The 26,210-nt window shown below is 38.1% G+C and overlaps 1 protein-coding gene across 1 annotated transcript in view; it reads right to left on the bottom strand.

Moving 5' to 3' along the window:
• Positions 1-22,366, bottom strand: part of LOC104910213 (polypeptide N-acetylgalactosaminyltransferase 12-like) — a 42,657-nt gene extending 20,291 nt beyond the window's left edge. Inside the window, exon 1 of the mRNA XM_031552770.1 lies at positions 22,121-22,366. Coding sequence (XP_031408630.1) covers positions 22,121-22,366 — 246 coding nt within the window. The remainder of the gene's footprint in view (positions 1-22,120) is intronic.
• Positions 22,367-26,210: the final 3,844 nt, after the last annotated feature.

Genomic DNA, 26,210 nt, shown 5'->3' with positions numbered 1-26,210 from the left:
GCAGTCAGCTCTTAAAATGGGTCTAGAAGAGGTGGAGCCAGGCTCCACCCCTTCCTGCAGCACAGGTGAATTGCCTTCACCTGTGCTCCCGTGGCTGACTCATTGATTAATCAAAGGTTCAGGCCGTGATTCAGTAGCCCCATACAGAAACCTAATTCTGGTTAAAAAGAAAAAAATCATAATGAACTCAGAGCCATCTTTTTGTACCTGCTCACGTGTGCACTTAGAACAACAAAATATTCTGAACCAGTTCTTTAAAAATGCCTGAAGGTCTGAAGGCATCTCTGACACTTACTATTACTATTTTTTTTCTTACTACTATTTTATTTTATAGTAAATACTATAGTGCAGTTCTCTATAAATAGTATGCACCATACCATTATTATATTCTCTAACAGTATCAGTATATTAGACAGAAGATAATGCACCAATAAGTGCTCTATAAATGATGGGAAAAATATTTATTAACAAATGAGAGCAATGTAGCACATGCTTCTCCATAAACCTCTGGCTGTCTTGGCACCCCTCTGCCCATTACTTTACTCTCATGGGTGAAGAAGTAGCACTGGGTCCTCCTCTTAAGCTGTTTTGGCAAGCCTCTGTATTTTTCATTTGCATTAACACTCTCCATTATAAAATCCATTTCTATGGCGGGATTCTAAAACGTCATGCTAAGTCAGTCCCTGAGGAAGACAAATATCTTGCGTTGTATAGATCTGTACATAAAAACCACACAGATTAGTCTAATCTATGCAGATTAGATAATAAAAAATAATTTTCATAGCTATTTTGCTGAAAAAACCTGAACACATAACTCTTGGGCCTCACTTCCACCCTTGTCTACTAACACAGTATACACATCACATTCATGTCGTGCATCAGACTAAATAAAATGTAAGACTTCAGTAGGGAACAAATTGTCTTCTCTCTCCTCGTGTGCATTGAGCATCTTGTTCCTCTTACTTGCCTGCTAACATATATAGTTCCCCATCATACACACACTTCCATAATTCTGGCTTTTCAAATCTCTTCCTATCATACCGTATATTCATGGGATGCACCAGTTCAACACGGTTTGTTTATCCACATGCACTTGCATCAAAACTGAATCAATATAACCAAATTTTTGAGTAGGAAAACCTCTAGCTACCTTCTCTACGTGACAGAAGACACTCAGAGCTTTTTTTAGTAGCAGTCTCATACCTCAGCAAGAGTGAGAACACCCTGCTATATAAATGCATTACCGAATACTACAGTCAGTAGCAACACTTGGGTTTTCCAGCTAGGTGAGGGAATGAAAACTCACTCCCTTGTGTCCATCATATTGCATTGCTGTGCAAATGCTTTCCTAAGAACCTTAATCAGGTCTATCTTCAGTTGTCTCTGCTAGGAAATACTTAACTGCCATATGTCTTTCAATGACACAGGAGGCAAGGCGTAGGTGATTTCTTTTTTGTTTCAGCAGATTTTTGGTTTTCTTTGTTCTGAACCATGTTTTTCACTATCCATTCCTCAATGACACCAAGAGAGGACACATATTACTCTGTGTCCAACACACTATTAAGTACTGTTCGGAAGTAATGACATAAAGCAACCTTTGAATAACCTTTGTTTGTGACAGAGTTTTCATCAGTTACATGAACAGAGAAAAGTCTCCCATTTCTCCTATTCTGCTACAAATCTTGGGCAGAGGAGTTTAGGGAAGGAGGCTCTGGCCTTGAGTGTGTCTATATTGTCCATGAATCCATGTATCTCACTGTGATGAAGTCATCCAAAGTCTGCTTTCCACAAGGACACCACGAAAACATATGCAAATAAAAACAACCTCTTTTTCATTCTTAAAGGACATTCTAGGGTGCTGAAGATCGGGCACAAATAAAAACCTGCCCAAGATGATGAGGCAACATGAGACAGATGATGGACAAATGAAATTTGTGGAACATCATGATAGACTAATAAATGGGAACAGAGACACGGATATAAAAGCAAGAGTAAATACTAAAAGCTTACCCTGGGTCCTAATTTGAGATCGTTGTTCCTCTCCACTTTCCCAACCCCTGAGAACTTGGTCTTTTCTGGACAGAAATGGAGCCTTTTCCTTTTGGCTTGAGGAGCTGGGAATTTGCTACTCACAGTTGGAAAGCAAGAATTGTGATTGTCACTATGCAATCAGAACATTTTTCTTTTCATATGTGAAGTTCTGGTCCTATTTTCCTCAGAAAACAAAGGAAAATCAATGTAGTAGGACCTTTTTGTATCACAAAGGATTTTGCCCTTGGTTCCTAAAAAGATCTAACAACTCTATAAATGGACAAATGTGCCCAGCAGGTACTTCTTGAAAGACATGGAATTTGTAGGTATCAGGTAGCAGTAAAGACGTACAGGAAAAATGCATGTATCTATTCAGAACTTTGGAACAGAGCTGTATGCACCACAAATCAGGGTAGATGCAGAGAATCCCAGAAGAAATTAAGTAGGAAGGGAAAGAGAGTAGAGATAAAAGCATTTATATGTATTTACATAGATTAAGCTGGGCAAATTGACAGCAAGCCAATATACACTTACGGAAGTGGCTGACAGCAACTGATTACAGGAAAAGGAGGGGAGGAACATCAGAGATTTGCAAGTGCTTCTTGGATATATGCATCCATATAACAAGATAGAACAGCCAAAGTGAAGAAAGTGATTTTCCAAAGCTACAAAGAAAATCTGCTTAAGAAAGCATCACTTGTTTGGCCTGAGGGAGAACAGAAGTTAGATGACAGGTGCATGCTTTATCCCGTGAAAAGGGAAGAATACAGCACTAGAAAAACTAACTTTGGCTCTGTAGACTACATAAGCCTGTTTTTTTTACTGCCAATTTCTCACACATAAGTCTAAGATACATCAAAATCAGAACTTTTGTTTTCAGTCCTCACAACTGTTAAATAAATCTCGAGACCTACTTTGCATGAAGACTTTGCCTACTCTTTTGAAGAAATCTGCTTAGGCTTACAAAGCAAGGTGGCTTGAAACCTTTTCTAGAATCTGTACAAGTAGCCATAGTCAGAAAAGTACCATCCCAACATACTGCAAGAGGAACAGCTGGGAGATGCTGTAAGATCAGGAACAGGCAACAAAGAGACCAGGATGATTTATTACTTACTATATTGAGAATGGCATACTCATTTTTTTGTTCATGTACTGACTTCTTTTGTGGCAATCTGCCGGTGCTGTGATTTGGCCATTCAAGCAAGTCATGTCTCAGCCCACACACTCTGACATTGCTCCTATCAACCTATTTCAAAAATTTAGATATCTCTACACAGACTCATCAATACTACTTCTAAATACTATGTTGGAATCCTTCTTTAGACTCTCTCTTAAAATCCTAAGACTAATGACATGGCTCTTCCTTGATTACTATGCTTAATGGAAAGTTCAAAAAAAATATATTATTTTAGACATCCTCTATCATGGCTAGCACTTCCAGACGTACCTGGGCATGTCTCAGAGATCCCTGTTCTTGCAGTGCAGCCCCTAATCACACACCAGATCTTCTTGCTCAGGAGAAACTGCCAAAGCCATGATGACTATCTGCAATCAAGCTTCTGTCTGAAGTTTGTGCTTCCCTATGGCTTGCTCTTAGTCGTTCTTGGTGGTGTTTTTTTTTAAACAACACTAAAGGAATGCCCAAGAACTGTGCTCATCTCTAGAGGTTTCAGTTCAGACTTACATTAACCTCTGTCAGGCACAGCAAAAGTTACACATTTATTTAGTACATTTATTTCTCAAATACAATGACTATATGAAGAAACAAAATAAAGAAGATACAGATGAGTAGGATACAATCTGGAACAAAAAGTTGTGAATATCTTGCTTGTTCAAAATGTCATCCTTGGTCTATCCCTCACTCAGATGCACTCTCTTAATTTAAAAGTATGTTCTTGATTTCATGTTGATTTCGTGACTTCATGTCATTTATACTACTGTCTTGTTATATCAGTGAAGGTGTATTAGTTAATGAATAGATTACACTGATGCACACGGGTTTTGATCCCTAAAATGCTAATAATTGGGTAAATTCCTACAGCATTAATGATGCTAACAGCATGCTGGCAGTTCCTCTTTCCAATTTCTCAGTGCTAGCAAAAGTCTCTCATTTGACCTTGGCAAGGCATTTAAATTCTCCATGACTGTGTTTTCTCATCTGTAAAATTAAGGCTATAATGCCTACCTACTTCACAAGAGGGACAATGTTAAATTGAATGTATTAATGCTTTAAAGTGTTTTCAGACAGCTGGATCAAACCCATCACAGAACGCAAGTTATTATTAAATTATGCTTCGCTCAGTTAAAGCTGTTACATTACTGTATCTGATTAAATAAGGAAAAAATATTCAAGTGACACCTTCTAGACTTTTTTTTTTCAGATGAAAATGGTACTCTATCACCAGCCTAAAGATTAACTTGAAGGCTTACTCTGGAGAAAGAAAGAAGGCAAGGAAATGTAGTGATCCACATGTGAAGTGAAAGAATCCTAGAGAGGAAGATTATCAGGGCATTTAAAGCAACAGTAAGGTAGAGCAGTAGGCAGTCGCACCTTGTGCCCACTGTAGTACATCAGCTTCTGGCAGCAATGTGGTTTCCATTTGTCTCAGTGCTGGTGGCACTGGAGAGCACCCTCTGTCCCATCATGGCAAGTACTGTGTTTGGCTTCCGCTGGGAGTGGTGGAGCAGAGGTTGCACTGCTGTAGTCTCTTCCCTGGTAGAGCCAGCCAGCTCTCAGGCACAGCTCAGATACACCCTGTTCAGTCACAGCAGCTAATCCATTCACGACGAACGTGGAACATTAAGATGTCAGTTATAGAAAGGGAAGATGTGTTGTAGGAAGGTTGTTCGTACCTGATGCCTTGCCTATATCTCCTCTTGACCTGATGCGTGAAGCCTGGTCTTGTCCTGTGATCTCACATCAGGGTCTTGTGTGGGGGGAAGGGGAAGGAGTGTTTGGATCAAGAGCTGCAGGAAGATGAGAAGGGTTTTGGACAGCATGTTGAGGTGGATGTTGTACTGGTGTTGATGCCGCAGGTCCCAATGCCATCAAGGCATTTCTTGTGGATGACAAGGAATCTAGGAAAGTAGTGATTAACATGCATATCAGTGTGATTGACAAGCTATGTTGCTTGCTTTGTGCTAATGTATTGCATGGAAAACACCTAATCTAGGCATATCAGAATTAGCATATATGTTTAGAGTACAGACTTAAATCAGAGATATTTAACATCTGTCCCAATGAATAAAGAAAAACTGTTTGATGGATCTTTCTGCTCAATAAACCATAGAGATCAGATTTTGTCTTGTGGTGAGACATTTTTGATTAGCAGAATTCCAAGCAACCTTCTTTTAGACTGCAGAAAAGACCAATGCACTTGCTTTCCCCTTCATCCATCCCCAATTTATGAATCCAAAAGAAAAGAAAAATAATAAGTACAACATTTAGGATCAATAACCTGTTGATAATAACTGTGTGCTCCTGTTATTGTAAATGTACACAAACATTTACATTTACATTGTGTAAATGTACACAAACAAGGGAGATATGAACAAAATAATCTGAGTTTATATTGTCTAACTTCCAAATCTCCCAAGAAGATTGCCATAGAGGTTTCGAAGTCTAGAGTTTTGTACATGTGCCTTTTCTGACAATATATTGCATATATCAAAGTATCCATTCTCTTTTTTTTTCTTTTTCTTCTATCAGATCTGCAGAGGCTGGACTACATTTTTTATTATAGTACCAGTCAAAGATTATGTAACTTTCTAAAGAATTAAGCCACTTCAACTTAACATAAAAACATCGATGCCACATTTCCTTCCTTGAATCCCTGCAGAACTGATGCTGTATAAAATGTGTGCAGTAACTCCTAGGGTTAACACGATGTGTTAACTCTTATCTTCTGTTGGTATCACACTCAAATGCTCCTTCTCAATTTTCTTCTTTTAAACAAGACATGAATAAGCCTTTGCAATAGACTTCCTTTTTTTTTCCCTACCTTATCTCTTACAAATCTATGTCAAGTGCCTGAAGATGATTTTATAATGATATCTCTTCTATTTATTTGCTTATTTGGCCTACTTCTAATTTTTAAGACTCTGGTATAATTTAATACACGATCATCCAGAATCACTCTCCTGCTGCCAAAAACTACTTGCATCCTCTGATTGAAAGATCAGCTACTTCCTTTGGCATTTTTATGCCAAATGTTATCTCTGGATACTCTCTCAGCAGCAGAGTTAACATTCTGCAGTCTGTTCCAAGTGAAATAGTACCTGTAAATTCTATCAGATGATTAACTGTGAGGACCTGAATAACCATATCTCTGATGGTAACCACGGAAATGCGTTTTTAGAATATCCTCAACTGGGAGATCAATAGCTGCATTATAACAGTTTTCTTGCACCTCTAAATTCAGTGACACTGCATCTTCTAATATTTACAGCTCCACCTTAACGTATCTAGTTTATGCCTCCCAGCTTGGCTGGCTGGAGGAACAATCATATGATTTATGTGTGAAAGCCATTTACCCAAAATAAACTATGGTAAAGTATGCTCAAAGGTACAGTATAAGACTGCCACTGTCTTGAGAAAATAAAGCATGTAAATTTGTATTTCATTTAGGAATAGTGGAGCAATCAAAGCTTCCAGTAATGGCTGGAGTAGTGGATTCAGTGGGCTGTTGCAGGGCAGTGGGCCATTTAAGCAGAAAGTTAATTTCCTTATACTGTACTTATCTACAGTATATAAAACATTTTAGATAATCATTTGGCTAATTAAGAAATTAAGCAGAAACAGTTCTGTGTGTGAAGGAAAAAGTGTAAAGAAGGAAAGTGAGAGCTAGGTGACAAAACAATTACTCAGAGTGAGAAGTAAGAACATCAAGTCATGAACAAGGAGAATGCAGGGGACTGATGAGAGAAGTGAAAGGAAGGGGAGGGAACTGCAGAAAAGGTGATCACCTGCTGAAGTGTAAAAGACTAGCCCCCTAATGCAGATCTTTCATTAATAGTGATTGAGATATAACTGTAAGGTTTCCATGTTCTACTACCCCTGTCACAATAAAAACCAGGATATTCAATAATTTACGTTCCACAGATTGACATATCTGTTCTGTAGTTTATACTGTTCCTCAATGAAAGAAGTGAGTGAATGGGAATAGCCTGTGCTGCATAACACAGCAAGTGCATTTATATTCCCTTCCACTGGCAATTCTCCTCAGAACACCCTGCATGTGGAGAATACAGAAGCAGCAAGACAGACCACCATAGTTAACACAAACCTCCTGAGCCTCTGAGACAGAGACCATGTCGCCAGCACTGCAGATAAGAAGCAATTTCAGTGACATCTGGTAGAATTCACCAGATGTTCACATCTGAATTCATGCTTGGTAAGACAGGAAGAAAGGTAGATCTTATGAGAAAGAGATGCACAACATAGAAGAACTGAGAAAAAGCGAAATTAATTTTGAAAGAGATGAGCAAAAAAAAAGTAGATCCTACTTCATGTGATCATTTCTCAAGCGTACTTTAGATTGTAAGTGAATTTAGATTGTAAGTGTCAAAAGGTATGTCCCCTTGTCAGCAATGAACAGAGATAGAACCTTTTATTTAAAATGAGGGAAACTGCCAAATTAAGACACATGCATCAAAGATCTAAAGACAGATTAGAAAAGTATTCCGTATCTTTTTCTACTGCTAAGGCTGGAACTCTGTATTTATCCATTTTGAATTGTATTTTATTTTTTTTCCCCCCAGTCTCTTTCTAAAGTTCATCAAGATCACATTAAATTTTAACCCCATTTCCTAGCTAACACCAGGGGAAAAAACAAACAAACAAACAAACAAAAAAACCCATTAACAGAAATCTGCAGTTCATGTCCTGAAGTTCTGTGCAGATGTCAGCTAGGAAGAACATGTTACATTTTTATTTTAGATTCCAGCAGAAATGTTTGCAGGTTATGGCCCTGAGTTTTGTGGCTTCTGACTTTCAAAAGATTTTCAAATATATTGTCCAAAACTACCCATTTCCCTTCAGTAGCAATGGAGGTCATATCACAAAAGCAACTTGAAGCTACAGAACATAACTGCAAGTCATCTGGCTGAAATGGTTCCCAATCATAGGGTCATTGTTTTAAATTGCATTAGAAATATTCATTCTGCTTTATCAGACCTATTACTTACCGCGTTTTTAATAAACAAACCAAGGATCTGCTATTTCCACCAATTCTTAGCTTTGGAGAAGCAACCATGGGTATGGGTTCCAGCTATCTGTAGACATTCAGTGACCTGTAAGAGTTGCAATAAAAATTACCTCTCCTCCAGGCTGAGGAATTAGCAGCATCCTGTAACACAGAACTCTTTTCTCAGGCTGTTCGCTTGCTGGGGAGATCTTTTCATCTGCCTGTTCATTATTGAGAGTGCTTGTTTATCTGCCAGATGACTGTTGAAATACAGAGTGCAGGAGTAGTGAATAATCTACTCCTTCACTTCACTATGCTTTTCCAAAGCACTTATGGCCAAATACTGTTTTGTCAGGCATCAATTAACATTAATCAACATCAATCCATTTTCATTTCTGCTGTTCCTTCAGAATTCAATATATATGTGGATTACAAGAATGTAATGTCCTTTCCTGCATTCATTTCACTGTACACTTTTGCTTTGCCAGTTGTCTAGGATCTTTTTTTTTAAGCTGTACTATTTGACATTACTAAGACTTGGCAAATCTTCAGCTACAAAAGGAATAGGTTAGCATGCATAACTAGACACTTAAAATAAATAGTTAAATGAAATATTCAATTGTGACAAATTCCAAGCTATCTTTCAGGTTTCCTATTATACAGTAAACTTAGATTTCTCATACATAGTTCCTATAAAATGGTTTCTACTTTGGACAAAGCAGAAAATTATTAGTCTGTCAATACTTCAAAGTTCTAGACACCCCTGAAATTCTTTCAGTACATCCCACACAGGCTCAATGTTGCTGATCTTACTAGAGAATTGGCAAATCAGAGAATGGATGAGGATGAAAATGACCTACGAGGATCATCTAGTTTAATGCCCATGATCAAAGCAGAGTCAACAGAAGAAAGCTGCCGAGGACTGTGTCCAGTTGGGTTTCAAGTACACCCAAGGATGGAGACTGCACAATTTCTCCAAGCAACCTATTCCAGTTTTCATCCATCCTCATAGTAAAAAAAAATTAAAATGGCCAGGACACCCATGACCTTTTCTGCAAAAGCTGCTTCCTACCTGTCAGCTTCAGTGTACATCAGTGCCTGATGATATTGCTCCTTAGAGGCTGAACTGCCTAAGGTTCCTGTTTGCCCATTTCTCCAGACTGTCAAGGTCCTTTTGAATACTAGCACACCCATCTGGTATATCTGCCTTTTCTCCACTTTTGTAGTCACCTGCAAACTCGCTACAGCTATAGTCTGTCCCCATCACCCAGATCATTATTGAGCAATACTGGCCCCAGTATTGATATCTGAGTTCAGAAAACATTCAGTCTACCTTAATGTCCTCTTATGTAGCCAGTACTTCATTATTTCATGAGCTCCTTGGACTTTTGTATTGTTAGAAAATTATCATCAATGCTCTCCAGAAATCTCCTGCACTGCTTGTGCTCTGCTTTTTTGTCCTTCCAGAAGACTTGAGACTGACATAAGTACCCCTTGAGAAGAAGAGATGATAGCTGGTTACAGTAGTCCCACTTTAATTTCCTAATAGTGATTCACCAAATATCGTTTCACCTTCCCTTACAAACACTGTTTCAAAACTAAATTTTTATCTAAATTTTGCACATCGTATCTTCCAAAACTCTTAACTATCTTGGTAACCTTCTGCTGGACTCATACCAGTATGCCAATGTCTTTTACACAAGACCTCAAAATTGGTTCCTGTTAACATCATCTTGTGTTCCCTTTGTACAGAGCCCTGCCCTCTGTCATCAATCACTCCTCCAGTCTGGTGTCTGCTATAAACTTGATAAGGGAGCACTCCATCCCATGCTCCAGGTCAATAATGCAGGCATTAAATAAAATCAGCTCCACTGCTGGTTGACCTCTGAAGGACACCACTGCCAACTGTCTTGTCTTCTCAGTCCATTCAGTATAGCAAAGTTTAAATGTAAAATATCATTATTCTACATTTCTATTTTCAGAAATTTTAAAGACTCTTATCAAGTTCATTTTCATTGTTTATGAATAATTTACTCTATCGTACATGCTATTTCAGTGCATGTTTCTTCTTTAATACAATCAAATCTATACGAAATGCTTAGTTACCACGGGAAAAAGCAAATACTTCTCAAGGAATATGTTCTCAATCCCTTGCCACTGCAAAGAAGAAATCAAATAAAAAGTTTCAGATAGATAAGCTATCTATCTTTCAATAAGTGTGAAATTTTTAGCAAGGCACATTTCTTCAAATTCAAATATAAATATATTTCTTTATATAATAATATAAATAAAATGTCTGTTTGCACAGGTTAGAAAGACACTGTGAAAGGGCTTGCAGGCACTTGCCTTCTTATTTGATGGCTACGCATAACAAAGCTCTTTCATATTTTTCTAGTATCATCCATTCCAGGTATTCAAAACTCATGAGTCAGGCTCCAAAATATCATGAAACTGTATCTAATCATGATAAATTTTTATTGCCTATTTTATTTGCCTTTTGATTTCTGAATGCATTCTATTACCTTTTCAAGTTTCACCCTGCAACCACACAAGAGACTTCTATTTTTAAATGAAAGCATTAGAGAGACTTCCTGACTGATAATTCATCATACCACCTTCCTCACTGCTTCCAGCATTCACTTCAGAGATCTCTGCTACTTGCTTTCGTTGTTGTTTTTTCTCTTGAATGTGATGGAAAGTCTCCAAGACAGATAACTTCACTTACAAGACTTAGACTTTTTCCAACTTTCATTATGCTCCCAAAAAGCCCTTTTGGTGCAATTTGAAGTCCAAAGAAGTAAAAGTTGATTGGGAACAGCCTTTACGTAAGATGACATAGAAAGAAACAATTACATATAAAAGCTCAAACAAATTAAAGGAACTGTTTTCCACTGCGTAGTGGATAACACAAAAAGTAGATGAACTAACAGTCAAATAAGACAGGCAATTCTGATAAAAAATGCATATTAATCAAGTGCAGCCAGAAACCACAATCATAGAGTCCTAATTCTGATGTTTGGGCCAATTAATATTTAATTAACCCTAATAAAATGCAAAAGAGCAAAAGAGACAGTTTTTTGGGTTGGGGCTTGGATTTGCATTCTTCTTTTGGTTTGGATTGGTTTGGGTTTTTTTAGAGGACCTAAGATGAGTAAGTCTCCTGGATTGTCTTGATACCTGGGATTTACCTCCTTTTTCAAATCAGGCATCGTGGGGATTTGATCAGATGGATGGAAACAGTGCTTAGGATAACTGAGTGCCTATATTTCCCAGTTGTATTAGACTTTCTTCAAACAGAGGCATCCACAAGCCTCCAGTCAGCCTTATCACTCATCTGTGTATACCTTCTATTATTCCTGTATTCATATTTATGATGGAATAGAACACAGCTCTTATATTGATATGTATCACTGATCTATCTAATGTCTGTTTATAATACTGTACCTGCTATTTTGCATTTCATTTGTATGCATTGCACTTTGATTTTTAATGCATTTGCTTTCCTGATACATCTGCTCAGGGAAAAGGATTTTTAATTGAAAACTAAACTTGAACTCACTTGGAATGTGTGCAATTTAGCATATCATTTTATACTGTCTTACCAAATTAATTACATATGATTACATATGTGTGACAGGACAGTCTGAACTGTGGCTGAAATACTACAGTGATGGTAAACTACTAATTGCTAGGTTTGGCAAAGGTGATTATAATTAGGCTGTCAAAGGATCAGTGTCAGAACAGTCCTGTTTAACATTTTAATTTTTATATGGAAGGAATAAACAACCGGTTAATTTGCTGGGAATTTGCTGATGTTATTAAACTGGATGCTACTGAGAATACCAACAAAGACAAGAAAACAACAGCAATAACAACAATAACAGCAAGGAACTTAGTCTACAAATATGTTTAGAAAATAACAAAAGAGATTAAATTTTGAATGCTGCAAAATCATTAATTATCATAGCACACCACACAGTGAAAATATTCAGTAACAAAAATAAGTCTGAATGCAGTGCTAAAAGAAGTACTAGAAGCAGAAAAATAGACACGAAGTATCCAGAAGAGGTAAAGAAAAGTACCAGATAATATAGAGATATTGGGAGGTTCCTCATGTGCAAAGATATAGTTCCACTAATGAGTTTAATTCTCAGACATTAAATAACTGGTCTCATGTCAAAGCACAGATGGTACCCAGGCACTCCTTTACCACACATAGACATAAAGGTATTTCTTGGACTAGAGAAGATCAGTTCATGGATAGGAAGAAGAAAGAAAAGTATGAATGCTCAACTTGGCAAAACAACTGGTCAAAAAGTTAATGGTCTTTGCGCATCTGAACAGTACAAAAACAAATCCCCATTGGTACGACCAAATACATCATGTGGATTAATTTGACCAAACTTAGATGGTTAAGCTAAATATTCTAGTTAATTTCTGTAGATAGTGGAAAGAAATAGCGTATTCCAGGACAGAATTTATCTCATCCTAAAGCAGACATCCATATGTGTGTCCGCCTTGACTATAAAAGCTGACTAGCTCAGACATACATATCTAAAAATAAATGTGATGAATCAGACAATATGTCACCTTTGTATCCATCATCACACAGTTCAATTCAGCTTTGCTGGGTCCTACCTATAAATTTAGGTCTGAGTTATGGGTCATGTCTTATAAAGGAAGATGAACATATATTTTATTTATTTATTTATTTAGGAGTTTTATCAGTCTGAACTATGAGTACTGAGGTAAAAGTGAGAATGAAATAATTCTGAATGACTATCTAGGCAGGATTCCCTCCAAGTAAAGTGTATTAGAAACTGGTTGTTTAAACAGAAATTAATTAATGCTTTAAAAAAGCCATCATTTCAATTAAAATATATATATATATATACCAGAAGTAATTATCTTCCAGAAGTTTGAATAAATGACTATAAAACATAAGAGGTCTCACAAAGAAGAGAAGAAGCCAAAAGCAAAAGGCAAGCTTTTTGGATTAAAAATTAGCCATAATCCCACAACCTTTCCTACAGTACTGCATAGGAATACACATTTACGTATAGAGACTATTTAGGTTAATTTAAAGTCAAAGTATGCACTGCATCTGTTGTATCATTTCCACTGAAAGAACTGCATATTTATTTATGCAGTATTCAGTAGATAAAGATTAATCTTTCACTGATACACGAAAAACTCAAATCTTAAAATATCCTCAATGTCTCATGCTAATGAGTGCTTTTGTCATCAGGGAGATGAGTTTAAAATTTCTTTCAAGCAAGAAAGGTCATACTGTGTTTCTGTTTACCAAGAAATCCAAAGCAAAAGAATTGCAGTTCAAACTCCTTATAGTTTGTGAATACAATCTGCCTCTCAGCATCATTCCTAGAAGGAAAAGTAAGTACTCTCTATATACTGACAACTCAAGGACATGCCAAAGTTTCCAGAGACATTTTTACCTTCACATGCTACTTAAAAACAAATAGGGCTTTCTTCCTAAATCAGATTTCTATCCCTGCTCTTCTTTGGATCTCAGCACGCCAGTAGGAATAAGAGAGCAATTTCTATGGGAACCATGCTTCTTCAGCATGAGGGTGAAGTAGGAGTCAAGCAGGTGAGCAGAGAACGGTGAAACTCTTCTGCTCTCTCCAGAAAGTAATTCAGTAAATGATGTAACTCCTCGAAGTTCAGCCTTGAAGCAGCAAAATAAACAGGTTATCACAATTGATAGAAAGGGGTGAGTTGAACGCGAACAACAATCAGCTGTCCAGAGATGACAGTATGATCTTAAATCTCAAAGATATGGCATTACATATTACAACAAATGAAAAACAGTATCAGTGACACTTAGCCAGAAATTATATAAGAAAGGACACAAATGGTACAACCTTGCAGTAAATTCTTCACCCTTGGAAGATCCTGAATAAAACCTGAATGTCTTTCGAAAGGAGATACTGCTATTCTGAGGGAGGCTGGTGAAATCTGGAATCACTGGACGGACAAAGTGAATGTTGTGCACAGGTTTGAGCTAAGCAAGTCAAAATATACCTATTTTGCAAATAAATCTACTGGTAGATTTTGGCCAAGTTAGGACAGGCAGCAGTAACACCAAAACTTAAAAGCAAAGAATTAGTGATTCTTGTTATAAGCGCAGCACATTCAGCCTACTAACTCTTCTACCAACAATCCTACTGTTGCCAAGATTTTATTAAAACAATTACTGACATACCAATATCCTTTTTAAGGCCTACATGCTTTCTTTTGCTTTTCATTCACCCAGTTTTCCTTGCAGTTTGGAATGCAGGTACACCACAAAAGAGAGGCTTTCCAGTATTCCTGTCAGATCTTCATGTATTTTCCCATATAGAAGGTGCTCCTGCAGTTCTCCATAAAATGTCTTAGTCCCAAGGCCTCACTGTGTCAAAAGCACACCTGTATTATAGCACCACAATGACTGCAGCTCCCAGAACAAACTTCGGATGAACGACCACCTGACTTACGTATCTTATCATTGCATTTTCTAACCAATCCACAGGTTTATATGTAGTATTTTTTTAACACTGTCTCGAGTTAAATTAAAAAAAAAAAATTACACTGAGGTTCATTATTCTGGCTATGGTAGTGGTTTCTTGCTATGCAGACCTTTTTAAGGCACATTTACCTCATCAGAAATCAATAAAAGAGTCCTTAGTGAAAATGAGAATCAGATCAAGAGCATTTTTCCTACGGTAATACAAGAACCTACATGATTGCTTTTATCAATAACGTTTTAATAATTTAATAGATATCATATAAATATTATAAGGCAATTCCAGCTACACATCAAATTCTTATATATGTTCTACAGTATAGTGAGGAATTCATATTTCTATTAATGTTGGTTTGGAACTGCAACATCACTGGGACAAAATGGTGAATGCAGTACAACACAACTTCAACATACCTCATACTAAAAATGAACACATATTTAATTGGACATCAAAACTAGGAAAAATCACAAAAACCTCATGATTTTCCTTAATGTATTTAACATCATTTTCAGAACTTTTTCCCCTGGACCCATTTAGCAACAAGCCCACTCCAGATTAAAATAGGAATAAAAATGCATTTCTCTGTTCTTTGTTCTGTTGCTAAATGCCTCTGGAGTTAGCCTGACTAGCTACAGACCTCACCTCTTCACATACAGAACTCTATTAACAACATCTGAGTCTCTGAATTTCTTGTATTTTAGATGGTAGCAAGCCACGCACTCCTAAAGGAGTTCTGTGCTTGGATATTGCATACAAGCTGTTAGGGAGGTGCTTTCTCCTGTTACTTCTCTTAAAAAGAGAACGCTGTGAAACACCTACTTCTTCGCGACATTTCATCAGCCTGCTGTTGATGACTCCTCTCTGTTGGATCCCTGCCTCTCCTGCTGACTGTGGGCAGATGAGAAACCACAGCGCGCTCAGAGCCAGGGGTCATGAGCTCTGGAACTGTAATGATATGAACCAAGATAATGTACACACTAACCACGAGCAAGAAAAACCCCTGCAGAGGGAATCAAGGATAAGAGATGCGGGGTGAGGAATGGACAACAGGACTGAGTACTTTGCTATAATTCACATAGCAGATTTGGAAAATAAGCAGAATAAGAAGAACCTCACAGAACAGCGCTTTCTTCTCTTTTTTATTTTGGAGCCCTTTAGTATGTTTAAAATATTTACTGCCACTCTGTGTCAAACAAGAAAATGCTTCTAGTGAGATGGTATCAGCTAGTATCAGAACTGGATAGAGAGCATTTGAAATTGGAAGGAAATTCTATTTTAAAAGAAGATCTATGCCAAAGAAATATGAATAACCTTAAGTTATTGTGAAAAACTATTTATTTTTTCACTTTCAATCAAGCAGTTTGCCTCAATCTATTTTGAAAGAAACTCTGGTTTACTTCTGCTGAATACTCTGTTAGTTAGCTAGCAGTGGACTGTTCTCAGAGCAGTTTGTGACGATGTCATACTTAAGTCTAGCTGCAAATGATTCAGAACTTAGTGAATTGTTGTTTTAAAGGAACTTGCTTTCAGAAGCAAAACAAATCCATGCATTGTTTTATTGCTGATTTACAGTGAAAGCTAAGAAAACTGCAAGATGTGCCTGAGAATGACAGCAGAATGAAGACATCACTGGTCATATTTCTTGAAGAGGCAGACAATTCTAAAGCAAGTCACAAATCAAAAGCATGTAAATTGCTCCAAGAGCAGCAGTATTCACCAGAGAGTTGGATTCATTCAAACAGAACACACCAGCACAAAAATGTCCACTAAAATTGCCCTAAATGAAGTATAGTAAATGCAGCAATCTTTCCAGAATCTGTTTATTCTGCCAGTTTCTATTTTCATTTTAGAATCTGAAAAGAGACATTTTATGAAACCTTACAATAACAATTATAAAATATACCTCTAAGTAGAATATCACACGATCAAAACACCTGTGAGGAGACATGAATGGAGAGGTGCAGAACAGTAGAAAGCAGTCTGTGAAAAATCTTGAGAGGGGTTTCCATGTTAGTAGGAACAGAAAATCCCAAACATTGAATTTCTCCATGAAAGAGAATTCTGGGGGAAAAGTATGTTTTGTGTTGTTGACAGAAATACTTAATCTTCATAAAGTTCCCTGGAGGCACTCCAGGCCAGGTTGGATGGGGCCCTTGGCAGCTGAGCTGGTGGAAGGCAGCCCTGCCCATGGAATGGAGTAGGGCTGCGTGGGCTTTGGGGGCCCTTCCAACCCAAACCATTCTTTGATTCTATGACATAAGCACATTCAGTTTCAAAAATAATATAAAAACTGTCTGAGCAGTATGATTTCCCAATCCATGTGATTTTGAATGAAACTGTGATATGTATACGAATGGTTCTCCTCACAATTCTCTCATTTTTATGCAAGAGTTAAAACAAGTCCAAAAAGCAGGTTACGTTTTCCCAGAGTCACAGAATTCCACTTACAAAACTGCCCTATGGGGGGAGGCTGGTGCTGAGCTATGAAGCAAGGCTTTTGACAGCTCAGGTGAGGGGTGGCCTGAGTACCCTTGGAGGTTGCACAAAGGAGCTGCTGAGTTCTCAGTGCACCATACAGCTTTGCTGGTCTGGTTTCCAGGTTTGCTGGCTAGACATGAGAGACCAAAGAAGGAATTTTTGAAACCAATAAAGATGCAGTGGGGGTGGTGGGAATGGAGTTCTCAGGACCGTCTGCTGAAATCCCACTGAAACCTGGAGGTGATGGAAACATATTGTTACTACAGCTTTTTACATTAAAATTCCCTCAGACATCTAGGGTAGTCTGTAGCTGACGCAACACGGATCTCTACATAGGAGACATCTACATCTATACTAGCCATCTGAGGCTCCCTTTGTACTTCACAGAGAGCGATAAGCTTTCTCTGGGACACAATTCTTTTTATCTTAAAATAGTCACCTAAAATAGGTCAGATGAATTTTTCCACATAGAAGTGCCAACTCCTTGACAGCACAGGGCACTCTGCCTTGCTAGCTGAAGAGAGATACCCAAAACACAGACTTCAAATGCCAGGGCGGATGAACCCCAGCCCTGGCAGAGCTCTTCTGCTCCGCTATGCCTAGAAACACCTCCAGCCCTCATCTGGGCTGTCAGCCCTCACTGGATCCATCCAACTCTGCTCCAGTTTCTTACAAGTTGGAAGTATCGAAGGGAATACAAAAAATGTTTATCCCAAATATTTTACTTTATAACAGATGCCTGCATATATACTACTGATGTATTGAGGTTCATTTTAGAGGTCAACTTCAAAGGCTTGAAATAAATGAAAGGTGACACTAAGAAGTGGCAGTGATAAGAGTGAAAAGATAGGATTACATCAATGAGTAACAGGCTGAGTTATTTAGGGTCAAAACTCAGTAACATGTAAAAAATCCTTTCTCTATATGAGATCTCCTTCAGAAAAAGTTAACCTAACCCAACTGTTGTGTACCCTTTGTACACCTATGAACCTCTCCTTCACTGAAAAGTAAACTATTAGAATGAAAATGAAATTGGGTACCTTCCAGCTCACAAGAATAGCTGTTAAGGAATTTAGCCAGACTCATCTACTTACTCTTTTCTTAAATATATGATTGAGAAAACAAAGAGCTGTTGTCAGGAATCATAATAGTCCATTTGGAAAAAAATAGATAATAGAACACCTTTACTTATTTTCAGTGAGGCCATTCTAATAATAGAGAGAGTGATATAGCAGTTTAGGAAAGCTAAAATTAGCATTTGACGAGTATTTTATGGCTGACAATTTTCATGCCTATGATAAGGTATTATGAAATGGTAGTATCTGAATGCAAAATACAATACCTTGCTCATGTGAATGTTTGATGACAAGAACTGACTTAGCAAATACACCATCCTTTAGTAACTCTCACTGGATATCTATTTACAAAAGCTTCAAAAATGCCATGTCATTTCCTTTTTCTTTCTTTTTTTTTTTTTTTTTGTCACCACAAAATAATAATAACCCAACTGCCAGAAATATATCACCAAACAGATTTTTTTGAATGACAAAGACACTTATTGTGCTTGTTCTGGAAGATTGTTTCATAGAGCATCGCAGAGGACGTAAGTGTACAAGATAGTTACATGTTGTATGCAATGAGCTGCACACAAGAATTATTTTTTTTTTAGCTATCTTTTTCTTGTTTATGAAATAATGCTCTAATAAGTGATAATTATATTTTGATGTCCTTGCCAAACAAATATATATATATATATATTACTTGCTTTTAAGCCACAATACTTGTATATGTACAATCATGGAATCATCTAGGTTGGAAAAGACCTTCAAGATCATCAAGACCCACCATTAACCAGACCTACAGGGACCCATCACTAAATCATGTTCCTAAGTACCACATCCATACAGTTCTTAAATATTTCCAGGATTCCTAAATATAATCCAACAAGCTTAGTACAGACGATTAGTTTACTGCATCTTAAGCATGAATTAGATTTTTTTTTTCTTATTTAGGCAGGATAATGAAAACAAGCACACATTGGTATTTTCACTGCAGAAATAATTTGCTTATTGCTGTCACTTTCCATGAATGTTCCATTGTTGTTGTGGTGTGGGTTTTTTGTTTTGTTGTTGTTGTTGTCATTGTGTTTGTTGTTTGTTTGTTTGTTTGTTTGTTTTTGTTTTTAATAAGCACATAAAGGAATGCTTCAGATAAGCAGACAAACAACTATCATGTTATCGTGTCATTACAATACAAAGGAATCAGTTTACTACCAAAGAAAAGACAATCAACCTTTAAGTCAGACAACCTTTAAGTCAGGATATGTTGTTGTATCATCTGTGTCAGAAACAATATACATTAGGACAGATTCAGCCAAATGGCAAAATATAATCTGAGCACAAATCATCACTCTTCAGAAAATCCCAATGGTAGAGTTAAGCATAGCTGCATGTTCAAGCCATATCCTCACCACAGAGTGTGAATGTTTCCCATAAGAACAGAAAGATAACTCTGAAAGACCAAGACGTTGCTCTTAATACACCAGTCAAACTATTTTTAGAATTGTCTAAGCCTGTAAGAATCTGCCAAGTTGGTCACCCTGAAGATGTAAAAGGAGAACCTCCAGATGTCAGTCACACAGTCAAAGACAGAAATGAAGTGATACACAGACAGCTCAATTATACCTGGCCGCCCACCCCTACAGTTAAAAATCTCAAGGGAATAGTTTCCCTTATGACATGAAAAAGCTGTTCTACGGCTGAATTCACAAATCTGCAGATGCAGCTTTTCTGCCTTCCCACACCCGTACCAGCATGAGGACTTGGGCTCTGAAGAACCCAGGTCCATCCCTGCTTCTGTTAGAGGTGGAAATGCATCCCAGTGAGTTTTTAAGCTTTTATTTATTTATTTATTTATTTACACTTTTGTAACGTGGAAGTGCTTCATCATGAGTGTTTGAGGGTATTTCCACTTACAAGGGATTGACTGTAATTGGAAGTGCATGTTAAATTACAGGAGCCAAAAGAAATCAGTCAATGCATGCATTCAGTTGTCAGCCACCAAGCTATGAAGCACTCTGCCGAAGTTTTCTCAAAGGCTTCTGTTGAAATAGCTTCGGGTCATACAGAGAATTCAGATAGTTCTTGCAAGATTCCTTCTTTTGCCTCATAGTTACCATTCACATGCGGGAGTAGTGAAAGGCCTAATTAGCTGAAATTAAAACACTAGCTAAACAAAAGACTGAGAACTCTCCCCCAGACACCCTACTGTGCAGCAGGACAATGCTCTCTCATGGGAAGCAGAGAAGGTGAATTGAAAGCCCCGGAGGCACAGGATGGAGTGCAGCCCTGTTCCCCTGTACTCATGAAAGAGGGGACAGTGCTCTTCAAGCCCTATGCAACGCTACATCCTGCATGATGTGATCTCTGTATTTTTCAACAAAATATAAAATAAAATAGTTTTTAATTTATCTTTTTCTCTTCCTAGTTAACTATGAAAAAAACAAAAACAGTTGATTATCCATCCAAGGAGCCAAGCACCTGTGTTTTCTACTTAAAAGAAAGTTAATGAAAAGGTTGTATAAGGGCTCTTACGGCAGATCTGGGCTCACAGCATTAATAAACGGAATCAGCTGTCTCACAGCCACACTGGCCCTGAAAGTTGATTAAATCCATGGACCTCTGCAGCTTGTCAGTAATCAGTACTTAAAACTCCCAACCCCGTGCTCTGCTCTCAGATCCAGGAAGAAAAATCAGAAATCTTAATGTCCCATTTTGTTAAACTTGATTAAAAATATATATAATCACAGATTTCTTGGATATTTCAATTCAAATTGTAGAAAACAGTGCAACAAAACTGAAGTCCTGCAGCTCAAATCTATTGAATACTCATATGGGCAAAATCATTTTGCAGTTATTCCTAGAATTAAAACCTAAGCCAATACAATGAACAAACAAACATCCCACTGTGTCACTCTAGTACCACTGAAATAGAAGCACTGTATATAAGCAAATACCAGAGGGTTTTAATTGCTGCCCACCAGCTCTCATATCCACAGTTTCCAGTTATTTAAGCTGAAATCTTACTGCAAAACTTCATATTTTTACATGAGAAACTAAGACATACATATTTTTCAGGACTACAATTACATTTCCCATAAGGTCTTATAAACAAATAAAAAAACCCTCCAGTTTTATTAAATGCAATTTACAAAACAGAATTTTTCTCAATGAGTATATACAGTCAATACATTTGCATTACATTATTAATCATGGCAGCTATCTTTGAGTAACTTTATAGCATATGTAACCGTGTTTGGTATATGTTGAAGTACTTGAAAAATTATACACAAGTGCTTATGAACCAAATGCACAATTAAAATTACATTAGAATTTCTCCCTTGAACAATTTTCTAGAGCTTCCAAAGAAGACATGGAATACCCTCTTCCCACTATATAATGCAGTGCAACCGTTATTAGTGCAATAACTTAATGGTAGTAGTATAGTTCATGTCTAAAGGATACAGATAGGCAAATATTTTTGATGCACTGCTTCATAACTTATCAAGCAATTTGCTACTGTAGAGGGAGCACAGATGCACAACTGCATACAAGTGTGCCTGTGTCTGAGGGCACTGCTCCGCACACCTCAGGAGTGGAAGACAAAAGCCAAAGTCAGTGTTGTTCCTTAAGAACAGGCTGGCAGTACCATATCACATCGATTTGTGGTTCCTTTCTCTTTACTCGTGCTCCCAGTGCGAGCAAAGCAAGAGAAAACTGCAAGTTCCCTGCTGTGGTCAGCGCCTATCTCTCAGCCTGAACTTTTTCAGACCACTACACAGTGTTCCAGCAGAGAGAGGCTGACCAGGAGGGAATCAGCTACACACCTGCACCCATTTACCTGCGTGTCGTGGAAGGAAACCTGGAGCTCATAGTTCTTCAGAATCCACGAATGCCTGCGCAAGTGCTGCAGGGCCAAGCGCACAGCAGGCAGGACACCCGCTGTCAAGTTCCTGCCATCGATCAGGCAGCTGCTAGGAAAGAGCCCCAGCAGGGAGAGGCGAGTACGATTCAGCTCTTCGGAGCCCCTGGCTGCCAGTAACACGAGCAGCACCAGAATGTCCAGTTTCTGGTTCCAGAGAACCATCGTGCTGTGTTTTTCCCTTTTTCTTCCTTTTGCTTTGCAGTTTTTTCCTTCCCTTCTGCATCCCGGAGGTGCAGGCCTCAGGCCCTCCGGTTGCCTGACATTCTGCGGCTTTCCTCTGCTTCACTCAGCTGTGGCCCTCTAAGAAAGGAGCTAATTGTTATTAAAGGATAAAGTCCTCTCTACGGCTGGCTTTTCCAATTTGGACAGTAATCCAGCTCACAGCAGTGCTGTGAATCAATACTTCACAAGAATAATCTCTAGGCAAATTGCTCTGCCAAATCTAATTTTAAACATGTGTCATTTTAAACATTTCTGTAGCAGAAATACTCATCCATAGGTAACAAATCAATAAACAAACTGGTACGATCCCTTTGAGAATGGATATTCGAGGGACTGATCGGTGTGGTTGTACACTGAACCACTTTCAGCACTCCGCACGCAGGCAGCTGGGAAGATTGCTTCGGTTTGTGTCATCTTGCACAAATCACATTTTCAATCAGCTTCAGATAGCCTGAACAGAATTCTCTGTGCTATGTATTGTTGATGCTTTACGTACCTCCAGTGCAAAGGCTGCGTTAGCTCAAAGCTATATATCCTTTGATTCTACTTTCCTCAGAACCTTCTTTCTTCTATTAAAATCAGTGCAAGTTTTGAGCGTGCACAGAATTCAGTCTGTCTCTCCCATGTACAGTCACATGTCTTGGAACAGGCATTCTCACGCATTGCCTTAGCTACCTCAGTACTTTCATCATATTATTTGCAGCTTTCCAGGTAATTCTGTTCCATGGGATGGAGAGTGTGCTGTGCACACAGAAACACAAAGAAAATAGTGTTGCCATAGAAAGTCTTTGCTGAAGGAAAACCTAATCTCACCTGTGGAGAAAGGAACAGATCAAGGACCATGGCACCAGAGAAGAACTTGCACCTCTGCTCTTCAGCACTCTCGGACAGCAACCAACACTCCCCATCCCACCTGGACACTGGGAACCCCAACACCTACTGGGATGCTGGTATAGGCAAGGGGGGGAATGCAAGCACCAAGTCCAGGGATGGAGAGAGGGGAGGAACAGCTGGCGTGGGAGGTGCTTGTTTATCCAAGGAGCAAAAAGCTCGAACTTTCTGGGAGGTCTCATTATGCACACAGCTGAATAGCAAATTGTTTTGCCATCATGTAGAAATGCAAGATTCCAAAAGAAATGCTCTGTGCCAAGCTGGAATGAAAACCCAGAACCTCAAAAGGTTTTCACAACTCAATAATCTGAAAAAAAACAAAAAACAAATCAAGGGGCTCACAGGCAGAAGTTTGATTTGATACAAGTCAAATTTGAAATAATATGTTTGGAGCCTGGCAATTTACTTTCTGAATAGTTGACATTTCAAAACAAAGTATTAGTTTGATGCACAAAGTAAGGTTTTTTTTAATTTTAAATTTTCAAAATACAGTGTTCAAAAACATTTTCAGGTCAATAAATTCTATTGAAACTGACGTACAACTAAAAAGCTTCAGGAGAAAAACTCCCAATGAAGCCTAATTATAAGCATTCTGATTTATAATTACAATCTATAAACTATGTGACATAAGGGCATGGAAATAAACAGATAAGTAAAAGTAAAGAGAGCAAAATAATACTGATTAGAGAAGCAGTGAACGTCTGCCTTGGGCCCAGGGACTAGCCCCAAGCAGAAGATACGCTCAATTTATTGCTAACTGTCCACAGTGATTCTTCTGCCAGTTCACTCATGCAACTGGGCGGGGAAGAGCCCAACCAGTTATTATTACTGCTCTCCATGCATTCTCAGGCACAAACACAAGGTGAAATAGGAATACCCAGTGTAGATCCCTTACTTGTTTTCATCAACATTGCCTGTAGCTACAAGACTGTCTGAGCCCTTCATCTGGGAAAAGAAATCCTGCTTTTCTTCCTGTACAAGGCAATGTCCAAACCAAATGTAGCAAGGTCAGAAATAATTGGGAGAATTCCCTCAAAATGAGACATTAGGACACTACCTGGGCACAACACTAAGTACGAAGCACAGACCATTAGCACAGCCCTACACAGCAACAATTTAACATAATACTTAATAGGCATATTCTATTCCTTATTCTTATGATTCTATAATGTAATTATTGAAAATATATCTTTTAAATATTTTTTAAACTCAAGATATATTTTTTCCATGATCAGAGAGCAAATGTAGGCCAAGATCTTGTTTAAATCCCATTTAATACCTCTCTTAGAGGCCTAAATAGGATTTGGTTGGTGAACAGTCCTTGGTCCAGCCTTCCTTATGAGAGTTATTTCAATATTGACTACACTAGGGGAAAGGAGGGGAAGGAAGGAGAAGGCACTCATACTGCCCAACCTCAACAGCTAAAGAGCTCTGACCTGCTCTCCTCTTATATCTAAAGCTTTTCACCAACTCAGCAGGGAATACAGGACTGTATGAGTCATAGCTTTGGCTCATCTTTAGGCAACAAAAAGCATGGTTTGAATATCCTCATAGGTGCTCAAAATGTGAATATCACGTCTCACCTTGTTCAACCCCTCCTGCCCCAGCCAATGGGTTTAAATTCATGAGAGAAGTGGTGTATTGGAGGCTATGAAATCAATTTCAGCACTAGATAGATGGACATAAATTTCAAGGGCAAGCATTTTAAGAAGCATCACCTAACTCTTTAGATATGTAAGTGGCTTCAATCTAGATAAGTGTTTTTTTCTCCTTGTGTTGCTTCTAGGTCTCCTAAGCAATGCCAAGTTTAACCCATAGCTGGCAGAGGAACCAGCAAGATAATGGACAAGTACAGCCTCATGTTATTTGCTTCCTTAAAATTTACTTCCTGAGAATCTCTCTAACCATATGATTGTTTCTTCTACATTATTTGTATTTCTAATTGATCCTGTCATGCATGACAAATCATGTCTGTATGTTTCATTTTGATGAAATAACTAACCACATTTCCATATTCACGGTTGATTGTACAGGTACAAATTTCAGTGTTAGAATAACATTTCCTGAGGTTTAATACCTAAAAAATACCTTTTATGTTCTTGTCACTCATTCAGGAGAATCTCCCGAACTTGCTACCAAACACAACAATTATGAACTACTGAGCCACTGAATCAAGTAACTGCATCTCACACACAGGTCTCAAACCTGAAGCTGAATTTCCACAATTATTTGAAACAGTAATCATTTTGAAATTTGATTTCAGTTTCAGAAAATGAGGTCATTTCATTTTAAATCCTGCTTTCTCCATTGTTTTGGGGGATTTTACCCAAGGTAGATCCTTGTTATTCAGCACAGTAAGGATCACTGTAGTTTTTGCAAGAGTTAGCTTAAAGCCTTAGGACGCAACTGGTGACCAGAGGACTAGAAGACTCATTGTTGGCATCTCCATTGTGACATCTACACAGACAAGCTAAGTAATTTTCAGAGAGGGAAACTGTAGGAGGAAACCATGCTCCCTTGTAGGAGCACAGTCCCCAAGAACTTAAGAGGGAAAAAAAAAACCTAGCATAAATGTCTCACCTATAGCCAATGTATTCCAAAGGCAAAAGGAGAAATCTTTTTGTGTTGTCTTCTTTATTGCGTTATCCTCTGTCTTTCTAGCATTTTTCTGAACCATAATTCACTTCAAGAGTTATTAGTTCATCTAAAAGGTTGACTGTAGTCTGTGTTAACTGTGTTAAAGGGTGGCTATATATTCAAGCTATATGTCACCTCATTCCTCCTACACAGAACATCGTCCCCCTTGAGAAACACCCATTAACATTTATAAAATACTCTAATCCCAGACTCAAATGTTAGCTTTTTCAAAGTAGGTTATCATTCACCCCTCTTG

The sequence above is a fragment of the Meleagris gallopavo genome, chromosome 3 (assembly GCF_000146605.3).
Source record: "Meleagris gallopavo isolate NT-WF06-2002-E0010 breed Aviagen turkey brand Nicholas breeding stock chromosome 3, Turkey_5.1, whole genome shotgun sequence".
Classification (NCBI taxonomy): domain Eukaryota; kingdom Metazoa; phylum Chordata; class Aves; order Galliformes; family Phasianidae; genus Meleagris; species Meleagris gallopavo.
This window is presented reverse-complemented; position numbering and strand designations above follow the sequence as displayed.